At 39.6% G+C, this 12,617-nt stretch overlaps 1 protein-coding gene across 3 annotated transcripts in view; it reads left to right on the forward strand.

Annotated features, from left to right (window-relative positions):
• cnih3 (cornichon family AMPA receptor auxiliary protein 3) overlaps positions 1–12,617 on the forward strand; it is a 91,748-nt gene that overhangs the window by 8,239 nt on the left and 70,892 nt on the right. For all 3 annotated transcript variants that reach the window (XR_010924493.1, XM_067572872.1, XM_067572873.1), the window contains exon 2: positions 12,421–12,489. Coding sequence is in view for 2 of the 3 variants with exons in the window: in XM_067572872.1 (XP_067428973.1) it covers positions 12,421–12,489 (69 nt within the window). In the remaining variant the exon portion in view is untranslated. The remainder of the gene's footprint in view (positions 1–12,420; positions 12,490–12,617) is intronic.

The raw sequence follows: 12,617 nt of genomic DNA on the forward strand, positions 1-12,617 counted from the left end.
TCAGAGGATGAGGTGCTGAAGGACTACACTCAGCATTGTAAATAAGATATTCAGATTTATTTTGTCATTTAATGTTATTCTGATGTTGATGTGTCTGCATCCAGCTGATGCCAATGCCAGCAGAGGTTTGTAGACCAGACTAGATACATTGTGTTAACAGGACTGTTTTCATGAGGCTTGCAACATTTAGGCCTAACCTATGTTCCTCATACCATTTTTCAAACAGTAGTCTGACTGGATGTATCGTGCTTTTTCATGTTGTAGTCATGGGCTTTTCAAACAATTTCATTGTAAATAATTAAAAACCACAAGTAGTAATTCATGTTTTTAATGCAAAGAAACATGTCAACAATTCATTCCGCTCCACATATCGGAGCCAACAGAAATCATATATATAATTTAAAAACTGAATTAACTGTCAGGCCTGCAAACATAAAACCTCTTAGGTTTTCCTTGTCTGGGTTATTCGGGGCTTTATGATTCTTAGTTTGTGGATTGTGTGCCAGGGTGTTTTTTTTGACCTGGTTGCCCTCCCTGTCACGCCGAGCCAAACATAGTTGGATGATGAATCCCAACTTATCTGACCAGGCCGAGGGGCGTATCAGGAGACAGTGCAGTGGAATTTGAGTTCAAGGTTCAACTCTGAGATACAGGCATGGTGCAGGCTGGTACCTTTACCACTTTTCCTGTAATGTTTAAGTATAGCTTTAAACACCACATTGCTGGTCTTGAATCTGGTGTCAGTCATGACATTGAATTCATTTAAATTACGGTTCATACCGGCCCTCAGACTCCTTATTCTGGCAACGCTGTATTCCCCCCCCGCCTTGGTGGACTGGACAGGGGCATAAAACTCCCACAGGGTCTCATTCAAAGCATCGGCGGTGTAGTTTTCAAAGTTGGAGTCCATTCATTTTTGTGCAAAGGAGTTCTACCAACTCTTTGTGCCATTTCTCAATTTTCTTCTCAGTTTCTCTTTCTTCAGCTGCATCCCAGTCATCAAAGTTGTCATATTCTTCAAACAGGTTAAAAGAAATGTCGAAGTTACTCATTGTTGTAATTAGATGTTAACATGTTGCAATAAATTGTAAACATAGGTTTTGATTGTGTCCCTGTCGCTATGGTTACTCATTTTAACCAGTGAATTAATTTAGAACGGTGAGCAGACAGTTTCACTGGAACTACTTAGTAGGTGTCCATTATCAGGAATTAATGGACACCCTGCAGCCAATCAGAATCGAGTATACATCCAGACCATGGTATAATAGTGAATCATTTCTGACACAGCCTCCTTGTTTTTAATCTTTTAATCAGTGTGTTAAATACCCTGTGACAATCAGAGGGTCCCGGTGCCATGGGCGGTACTCCCAAAACTGAATAGGCATACATCAGCCACTAGATCCAAGTAGCTGAACAAGAACAAGCATGGTTGTGCTTTGTTATTCTATTTGTTTTTTCTGTGACATAAGGACTGTTTCAAAATTTCCCTCAATTAGGACTTTTATTCTGTATACCATTAGTTTTTGTTCACATTTTTTGTGTGACGTTTTAAATATGCAGAGGTGGGGTTAATGACACTCATATGCCATAAATGCTTTGACTTCAAGATACTTCATTTTGAGATTTTCAGAGGGTCCAAGCTGTCAATTAAAGGGTCCCAGCCCCCCTAAGTTAGTAGTTTTGGCCATTGTTTTAATCAAATGAATTGCTGAGAATTGGGAACACAACACCAATGCTACAATGAAGCAGTTTAATTCCAGACCTCTGAATTGCCACAGAGATGTTGTGTCCATTAACGGCTGGTTATGCTGGTTACGCCAATCAGAGTTTTGGAGATTGGATTAAAAATATAGACTTTATTTTCCTGTATAGCCTGCTAGGTACCTAGACAGATCACATGGAAAATTGCGACAGTAAAATTGCCACAGAATGGGACGAGATGATTAGACTGATGCAGCTGCACAGTTTGCTGTATGTCAACTTACAGAAGTAACACCTCTTATACCCCATTTACATCTATTATTAAAATATTAAAGTTATAAAATGCAATCTGTATCTGGATACATTGTCTGGATATGGGAAAATTCAAGGTGTAAATCCACTCAGAACACATTGTGATCAGAACGCAGCCAGGTGTAAATGCAGTCCATATAGCATGACCACATTCAGAAGAAAGAATTTGTTTAAAGGTCACAAGCACAGCAAAAACTGCAACTAGTAGCACAAACTAAAAGTTTTCCCTCACAAAAAATTAATGACATCCATCCATGGCATTGCTTCCCATGACCTAAGAGTCGCCATGTTTGTTGACAGGTCTGCCAGCTCCACCCACCCAATTTGCATATTGAGATCCAATCATAATGCAGACACGACTGAGAAAATGAGAGCATATTTTAATACAGGGTATAAATCCAAAGACCCATAGATTGGATGTCATTGTCCAGATAATGTATCCAGGTAAAGATCACATGTTAATACCACATGTAAATGGGGATTTAAAATAACATCTCTTCAGTAATTGTGGAAAATGTTTAAAATGCCGATCCAGGCAACTCCTACCTCCTGTGTCTGTGAAAATGATGTCGGCAGGCTGGATGTCACTCACTACTGCTTCGAACAAACAAGAAATTGGTTAACATGAGCACAATGTCAGGATGAATGAATGGAATGAAATGGAAATTCAGTCTTAATGCAGTTAACAGGCAATCAGACACAAGTTATACACAAGCAGTATACAGTCAGATTATCTCTAAACAACATTATTCAGTGGTAAAACCTAAATGAGGTGCAGCAAAATGGTGCAGAAGGGACAGTAATGATCCCTTATTGCAGAGGAAAATTGTCTTCCCACACATTTACAGAACTGCAGGTGTGGTAAGTCAAGGTTGAACCAGGAAGTCGAGTCTGTAGACTGGGTAATAATTTAATAGTTTGCCTTTGTTTTCTCTTCTAATTAAGTTAGGCTGTACACTGGAGATTTGTTTAAAACCTGTTGTTTTAAACTGCTGTTGTTTGTTGCCCAGATGGACTTCTTTTTTACTCCCAGCAATTGATTTGCTAAGAACGATATTATCACTCCCAATTGGAATGTTAGTCAAAATTATAAAAAAAAAAAAATAAGACCCATGAAACCAAGCTTCCCCTTAAAGATTAGTTTATACTAATCTTAAAGCGTAAGCATGTCTGCCACCTTCACCTTTACCATACCTTTTGTATATTTTACAAAGAGGACAGGATTGATGCAAGGCAACAAAGGCAGAAAGTTTGATTGTGACTGCCTTACAACACTGTGTTGTCTAATATGACTATGAACCCAAGGGAATATAAAAAGGAAGACATACCCTTCAAGGTGCAGACAGGTCTGTAAATGACAGAACAAAAAGAATAATTGAAGTGAAGGCAGGTCCTGTAGGATTTCACCTTGCATTGAGCATGCTGAGCCACTGTGATTTTCTACCACGCTTCCCTGAACTGTACAAACTAGGAAGTAGCTCATGCTCAAGGTGCCCTTATAAGATATCAGGGGGAAGAAATACATAGGTGATATAATTGATTGTAATTTCAAAGAAGTAAACAGTCAACAAGGCTTTCTGGCACCAGGCACTGGAGGCTAATGGGGGTGGTGTTCAGTATATAGCTGGGTTGGCTCAGCATCGATCCACGTGTTCATTAACCCCTGCTGGCTCCTCATCCATCATTATGACTCCACTGTTTCTATTGTTTCTCTACACAGTGCATACACTGTAGGATTATATGGTCGATCCTTGTCCTACCCCCTTTTTCTTTCCAGTTCATTCTTCTTCACATTTAAACAATGACAGAAAATTGGTAGTTTTGTTCAACATTAATTTAAGTAAACCCTCTTTGTTTTCTTATACACAACAATATGGATAAGTGTGAAAATGGTTTGAAAAGTGTGCAGTTTTAAAAGCCTTGCTTTCTTTCTTTATTCTTATTCAGTAGATTCAATGAAAACCCCAGTGCAGGTCTGATCACATTTTAAATGTCTTTAGAGCACACTTGATCTGGTTTGGCTGACTGTTTCCATTAGCCAGCCCCATCAAAGACACATTGGTTGCAACATCAGACAAATCACCATTCCAGCTATTTCTTTATGGTTATGTTTAGTGTGTGAAGATTTCTCAGGGGCAAGTGTTCACCATTAACAAGTAAAGCCTGTGAGGATTCATGCATTCTGAATCAACTGGATTTCCATTGATTTTTCTTGTGTAAGGAGACCTTGAAAATCCACTGTCGCTCCACTTGTATGGTAGTGGATAATAGTCAGTACAGGCGAAAGGAATAGCACTACTAATGACAAGCAGTTGCTGTAAATACATAGATAGAGATAAATCTCTTTGTAGGATTGTTTAAGTAATTAATAATTAATAAAATCATTAGTTTGTTGGATTGATGCATGTAAACATCAAAACTGCCTTGTTATGTTCATAGTCTAGTAACTAGACCAGGGTAAGATTAGCCATGTAAAGGTGTTATTGCTTTCACTTCCAAACATAAGTACATTTGTCACATTGTACAGATTACTACTGGGATCATACTGTGATTTACTTTTAATGTATCAAAGGCTACATGGTAGATTAGCTCAGTATTGCTCCATCAGACAGAAAGAAGATAATTAGCAGTTCTGTTAACTGGAAGTGAGACGGCAATGACCAGCACAAGCAGCGCTCTGACTGTTTGGTAATTTCCTGACCCTAAAACTTGCTTCGCCAGTCTGTGTGGTATTTTGGTGACCAATGCAGAACGCATGGTGCACAGGTGGGAGGAGAGGTATAAATAGGTTGAAGGTTCATTCAAGTGAAGCAGCGCAAAGCCAGTTGTTGTATTTTGGTTGTATTTTGGTTGTAATTTGGTCTTAGATGTTGCACTGAAAACAGACATCTCAGAACCACCTCTGTTTCTGGCACAACGTCAATCTGCTCCTGCTTTGGTGATTTTATCACAAGAGCAAACTAAATACTTGCTGCAAATGTGCTATAATAATTGATTAATGTTTGAAATATAAATAAGTTACTTCAATTAAACACTCTCAAACCAAAATCAGCACAGAAAATAACATTTGATTGGGTTAAAGAAGGAAAGTCAGTAAATCAGTCTGTATTGCCCTATAAATGAATGTGGGTGATTTTTACAGTATCTGCTGTCCACAGCTGTTTATACTGTATGAAATGCTTCTCCTTCAGTTCATTAAATCTCTGCAGCATCTGAAGGCAGCAGGACTGATATATTGATAAATCCTCAGCCTCTTAGAAGTGTCGTACCAGTGCTGTTTCACATGGCTGTTCACTGTGTTTATTTTCATTAAATCATCTGAAAACACCACAGTCTGCTACAAAATAACCACACAGACCTCTACACACATATCAGACATACATAACCACAATAACAGGTGCGCATGGAGACGTCCACACAGTCTGTGCACCTCAGACTTACAACGCTGCACCTGTTGTTGTACTTGCGTGGTTAAATTAGGGCCAACTATATATTTTCTTGCTTGACAACAACACTTCACAGCATAACTTAAATAAGACTTGAACTTATGGAGCCGGACAGGTGTAATATGTTTTTTTTTTCCAACTGTAAATTCTTATTTGTACTAGTTCGTGTTAACAGGTTGTTGTGGTGAGTCAGTTAGGAAGAAACACCCTAACCTTACACCCAAGTGTTAGCAGCTACTGTAGCTAGCAGATGTGTTTTCATATTGAGGTGAAGACCGTGAAACTAAACAATGAGCTGAAATGCTCCGTAGAATTGAAGGGAACTGCAGAGTCTGATGGTAATTCTCTGTGGGTTTGTCACTTCAACAACCCTTTTCACATTACTGGCATAAGAATTAAATAAAGATATGGATGAGTGCAGCTTTAAACATGTTAAAATGTTAACAATATTGTTTATGCTCTGCTAATTCAAGAGAGCAATTTCGAAAAGGCACTTCAGACATCTGCCGGATCCCACATTAATATGAATATATGCCAACAATCCAGCTCTTGCATTCACTTATTCACTGGGGTTTCTCAGCATAAAAGTCTATCATACCGGTTGGTCATGGTTACTGACTTCTTTTTGTGACCTCAAGAAACAAAGATGAACCTCAGCAATATTGTCTCAATAACTGGCTCAAGGGTCAAGGAATCAAGTGCTGCTGGAATCAATGTTTCCATGGTAATCTAATTCCTGTCATTGATTTTAAGACGAAAGAAAACACTGTCCTGCTGTAATGTCAGTGCAACATCATTCTTGCCTCCACTAGACGCCATGGTCACAGCAACATATACACATATGTATATGTGTTGAATGTGCTCAGTTGATGTTCTGTCTAATAACTGTCACTGTAGTTTCATATACGCCTATAAAGTTCCTGGCAGCCGATTCATACATACAAAAAGCTGACAAAGGAATTTTCTAAAAGGAAGAGATTTGTTTCATTTGATCTCATCACAGTGAATGAAGGGGTTAATTGTGCCAGCAGTGTTTATTAGCATCAGGGAAACTGCCTCCTCCAGCTGTCTCCCCCCCGCCAAGGTGTTCAGCACAGATATAGGCTGACACTTACGGGAGCATGTTAGTGATTAAAACACAAGCCAATTCCCAGCACATGGATAGCCAGTGACCTCTGGGAAGTCTGCAGGGGAAAGGATATTTTGATGTTCCCTATAAAGTCATAGAAGGAGAAAACAGACCCTCAAAGGCAGAAATACAAAAGCTTAACATATTCGCAAAATGTTGCAAAAATGGAACTAAAAGACATAATATTTACCTCCTTTCCTATTTTATTTATTCAATGTTTTCTTCTGTGCTCTGCCTTTTCAAAAACATCATCAATATGTGAAGCAGGTGATCCTTCCCTGAGCGAGAATCCATGCATATGGATTTGTCTGTAAGGCATCCAAACTGTGATGAACATTGCCAGCCATTTTGCTTGCCTTTACGCTTCCTAACACTTGATTATTAAACCTGCCGTTACTAAAAAATGAGTTGTAAGCAATAAGGACCAACACAGGATTACTCACAATAGACCTTTCCCCATTCTCCGTTAGCTCGGCACTGCATTTTACTCTCCGCCTGAGATAAGATGAAAATTTAATGCTCCTCGTGGGGAAATTGGGCAGCTTGTGTTGTAAACTTTGCATCGAGCCTGTTGGTTAATGCCGGGAAACAGACAGATAGCATGAATTAAGTCCAGCACTGTGTGGTTCTCAATTGGCTGTATGCATATTAGACTTAGTGTTTTGGCACCAGCTTCATTGGGTTCTAAACTGTGCTTCAGAGGTTGGTGAGAAATGGCTATGCAGAAAATTAACCCATATTGAGTGGGTTTAAAATCCCAATGAATAATTCAGACAAGGTTTTGAATAATTAAAGTGGACCTTGTAGTCTTTCACATCAGGGTGGAGGTTCCTGTGATTGCTGTTGTTGTTTTTAATCTTGTTATTTCCATATGAATGCCTTGGAGACTGCATGGATGGAAAAGCATGTTTTTGGTGTGTCACAGCTTCAACCGACCGAAAGACAGTGGAAATGAGCCCAAATTTATATCCGTACACTAAAACACAACAAATTAGGCTACACTCTTCTTGCTGTTCTTTTCCTTGCAGACACACACACACACAGAATAAGGTGTCGGTCTACTAGCAGCCACAGTCTGCATTAAAAAACACTGTTTATGCAGAATTCAGCAAGCCAAGAGAGGAGCAGAGTGTGCCAGTTTGTTCGCCGTTTCTGCCAGCCAACCTTGACTTCAAAGCAGTCTGTTAAAGTTATCATCCACATCAAAATAGAAGCAGATTTGCAAAAAGAAAACCCATAGTCATTGCCAGTGGGTCTTCTGCAGGAATCACCCTCTGAGCATGCCACAGATTTGAGTTCTGGTCCTCTGGTCTGCAGCTAAGGGTCAAATATTGCTTCAGATCACCACTGACTAAGTTGCCAAATATCAAGGAGGTGAAATTTTGTTTTAGGGTGGATTTTCCCTTAAAGGATACTAGTTCATTACAATATGGTTCGTAGTTTTGGAGTTTAAGCCATCATCCCTGTTGGTAATGAAAACATGGTACTTGCCAAGTTAATTGCTGATATCTGGGTATGTATTGTCATTGCTAAAAAGACGTTTGACGGAGCAAGAAATACCAGTACTTAGATGATAAAACAGATTGTAAAGGTACCTTGAGTATATATTTAATCAGCTTTAATCAAGCTAAAAAAAACTCCATAAGGGTTATACTCTTGTTCTGACCCATTCCTTTGAACCAATATGCCTTGGGACGAGTTCCCCTACCAAGGGTAAGTTCCCTTACCATTGCCTGGCGGCAGGAAAGGGCTCTAGATTCTCTAATCCAAGCAAAGTAGCTTTCTTCCGAAGTTGCAGCTGTGTAAGGGTCCTTGGGACAGATTTGCCAAGAGTGACCCTACCAGGAACTATTGTTTCGACAACACAGATCCCAGGGTCAAGGGGTTCTCAAACCATTCAGTCATCACCCATGACCTTTGGGTGATGACTGAAAGAATGAGACTGCTAATACAAGCAGCCACAATAAGTTCCAGGGTGGCTGAACTCCCTCTCAGAGTGGAATAGAACTGCTGTTCCTTCATGTTAAAAGGAGCCAGTTGAGGTGATTCAGGCATCTGATTAAGATACCTCCTGGATGCCCCCCTGTGCAGGTACTCTTGCCACATCCAATTGGGAAGGGAGCCTGGGGCTGACCAGTACTTGGTGAAGACATTACATATCCAATCTGGTCAGTCAATGCCTCAGGAAGAGCTGGAGGACATGGCTAGGGAGAAGCACATCCGGGATACCTTAGCTTAGCCTGCTGCCACTGTGACACACACACAGATAAGCAGTGGAAAACTGATGGATTAATGAAGTAGTTTAGATAATCTGGATGAACTGTGACAATCTGTCCAACTATGCCTCTTGCTTTGTCAGATTTCATGTTGTGATTGCTATTTTAAATGATAGCAACTGGCTTAAACTACAAAAATAAGATGCAAGTTGAGATAAATCTTAATTATCCTTGAAGCCTGACACCCACCAAGAACATCCAGTCTCTCATGTGGTGCACAAGGATTATAGACCAGGTATTTCTGCTGTACTTTCAATCTTTATATGGCTGTCTTTGTGGAAGTGTGTTAGTGTGCACTGCTATGCACAGTGCTTTACTGTATGCATGTATTTATACACCCATGAAGACTGTGTATGTGTCTTCCTGTCGCCCATGAGGAACAGCCTGGGGGAAGCTAACACACTGTAACAGAGCGAGGCAATGAGCCAGGATCACTGTTTGGATCCATTGGGAAATAACATGTAAAAAGCTGCCTGTCAGTGCGGGGCGAGCCCAGGGAAATAACCCGGGATTGGTGCGAACCTCTGCCGTCTCTCTGATGTTAATTCCCCATACTGGGCTAACACACACATTCACATGTGCAAACACATATGCAACAGTTTCCTCTGTTTCTTGCTCACACAACACAATGAATGGGTAACGTTTTCCTACCACACAAACAGTAATCCATTTTTTCTTACTCTGCACACACATACAATGATATAATCGTGACGTTCTCGCATCTTACAGCTCCCCCATAGTGCACACACACTGGAGACAGAGAGCGTAGCTCATATGCAGATACACTGACTGACACACTCATACAGTATCTCTTCCCGTTCTCTCTCATACACACACACACTTTCCTCCTGAGGCCCAACTCAAGCAATGACATCTGTCTTTGTAGTGCAATTGCCTCCGTTGCAACACACGCAACACCAATGGAACTGTTGCGTAGTTTCTCTGCTGCTCATCTTTACTTGACATTGTTATTACCAAGAGCTATCCCACAATGCAGCAGTGGGTGGGTGGCAGGATCAAATAAAATCCAAAAGGTTCTGATTTCTAAGTCTCTTACATGCAAATTGTGTTGCTCTGGGCAGAAACGATCCAACATTTTAAGTGGAGCAGATCATGCCGATGACGAGGGTGAAGACCTGAAATTGTCCTTGTAGAGTAACTTAGAAATGGGCTTTTTTTTTCTTTTCTTCTTTTCTTTTTGCCTGACAGTGCAGCAGGTGGATTGATGTGTTTAGCAGATGATGACATAACACATGCTGCAGTGAAAACGAGACATTTTGAACCTGAAATCTCAGGGTGGCAGATTGAAGGAAATAAGTGAATAAAGAGCACTGGCATGTTCAATAAATCAGTCTGTATGACCGTGTCCTTAAAGGATAAGACTGCCTGTGACATAGTGGGTGACACCACATTTCTTAACATCCTTGTCATTTGATTGTTTAGATAATATAACATCTATTTGTAGCATTGCTTTCACATACTATCTCAGGTTTGTTTGTTACATTTACGTCTGCATTTCTGCTTTAATGAAGACAGATAAGATTTAAACTCACTTATTGTTTATTGATTTAAGTCCTGAGTTTCTTGAGTTATTGATTTCCTTGTCGTGTCCCTTATCATATCCATCATCTCGTTTTCCACGAGAAAAAAGGTGAGGGCACCCAACCACTTCCTGCTTTTAAGCTTTGTACTTATTTTGGCTTATGGTTAGGACTGTGCTGTGGGTGATGTGTATGTAAACAGTGTTAAGTAATACAAGTTACATTGTCATATACCAGTTGTTGGTATAAGGGAAGGGACACAGCTGTTAGAAACATGGTTCTGCCTAGACAGATTGGACAGCCTATTTAAGGGGAGACTTGTTGGTTTGAGGGAGAGGATGTCTGTGTAGCTGCGTGCATATGAGCGTGCCTAAATTTCAGTTTTCTCGAGTTAAACCAGATTAATCTGTTTGTTTTGTATGTTTTTCATTTCATTTTTCTGAAACACTTGCTTTTTGGTTACGTGGGTCTGAATAAATTCATTTTGATTGAACAAATCTCTGAATATAAAATGAATAAAATAAAATGAACTCTGAATAATAATTTGTGTCTGGTATGGCTTTGCCACAAAAAAAAGTTCAGTTATCTTAAAAATCATTAAAATTCCATCTACGTCTTCTCTCTTATTAAAAATTCCAGAATCTTTAACTGCTGGACACAAGATGTCTCCTATTTCACTGTAAAGTCCATTCTCAGTGTTTGTGCACTTGGGCTTCAAGTTTCCACATCACGCTTGTGTAAGTTGAACACTGAATCAGGATTGGCTTCCATACTATTTGTGATGTCACAAATCATGCTCATAGGCCCACCCCTAAAAATCTGATTTTAATGAGCGCAGAGAAGTATTCCACTTTCAGCAGACGAATGTGAAAACAGCCCTCCATCCACTGTCAAACTCTGCACATACATCATTTTGCACAGAGAAACTCAAACATTCAACTGTAGGAACAAGAAGAAAAACATATTTTTGAGTGGAGGAGGACTTTAACGAAACCAACAATGTGTTAGTCCATCTCTCAATACTTCCCGACCCTAACTGTGGAACTCCCAAACCCATTCCTAATGAAGACTTACATCCTTAAAAATGTGCTGCAAATATATCTTTTTTTTTTTTTTTAAGACTCAATAATTTCCTAAAATACAGTAGCTGGGGGCTGTAGCTGTGTAGCTCTATGACGGTGATGTTAGTCAGCCGGTAGGTCCACCACTTTCCAGACTGAAATATCTTATATATGCTTATATATTTTAGATATCCATTGTGCCCAGCGCATGAATTCTAATCATTTTTATGATCCTCTGACTTTTAATCTAATGCCATCATCAGATCAAATTTTCCAGTTTGTCCCATACTTAAGTTTATGACCAGACACCTGCAAAAATTATGACATTTCCATCAGCTTCAATTGTAGTTTGTGATTAGTGCTAATTAACAAGTGTTAGCATGCTAACATACTAAAATACAATGGTTAACATGGTAAACATCATACACTACCTTTTAAACATTAGCAATACAGTTGAGGCTGATGGAAATATCATTATTTTTTGTAAGCAATTGTTCATAAGCTTAAGTATGGGACAGCATTGTCCATGCTGACCATGTTAGCATGTTGATGTTAGCACCACTGTTACCCATGTGACATGTTTCTGCATCGTATGTCAAAGGTGTGACTCACTGATGTGTTTTTCATGGATAACAATGAAGCTCTTTGGAGGAATGTGTATCAGACTTTGGGTGTGTAGACAATACTCATAGGATCAAATTGTTGGTGGTTTTGGTCTTTTCTTACCAGCCTTATCCTTTAAATGTGCCATGGTAGCATCTGTTTAGCGTTAATTAACATAAAGATAATCTATGGCAATAATGTGGTCTTCTGCAGCCGAGCATCTCATGGGTACATGCAGTACAGGGCTGTAAGCACTTTTGATGTGCTTTCAGAATGACAAATTTCATTATATTGTCCCTCTATTTTGCTGATTTTATGAGTCATCTCTTTTTCCCTCTCTCTTTTTCTCAGATAACAGCTTTTGATGAGCTCCAGGCTGACTTCAAGGTGCCAATCGATCAGGGCAATCCACTCCATGCGGTAGGTTTTGCTTTCACTACTCAATGCCATATATACCACACATTTACCGCACATATTACAGCAGATTATTGTGTTACTGTTTATGTGTGCGTGGTAATTTTAGACAAAGACTTAAACCCATTTCCGGA

Source organism: Thunnus thynnus, chromosome 18, assembly GCF_963924715.1.
Source record: "Thunnus thynnus chromosome 18, fThuThy2.1, whole genome shotgun sequence".
NCBI lineage: Eukaryota > Metazoa > Chordata > Actinopteri > Scombriformes > Scombridae > Thunnus > Thunnus thynnus.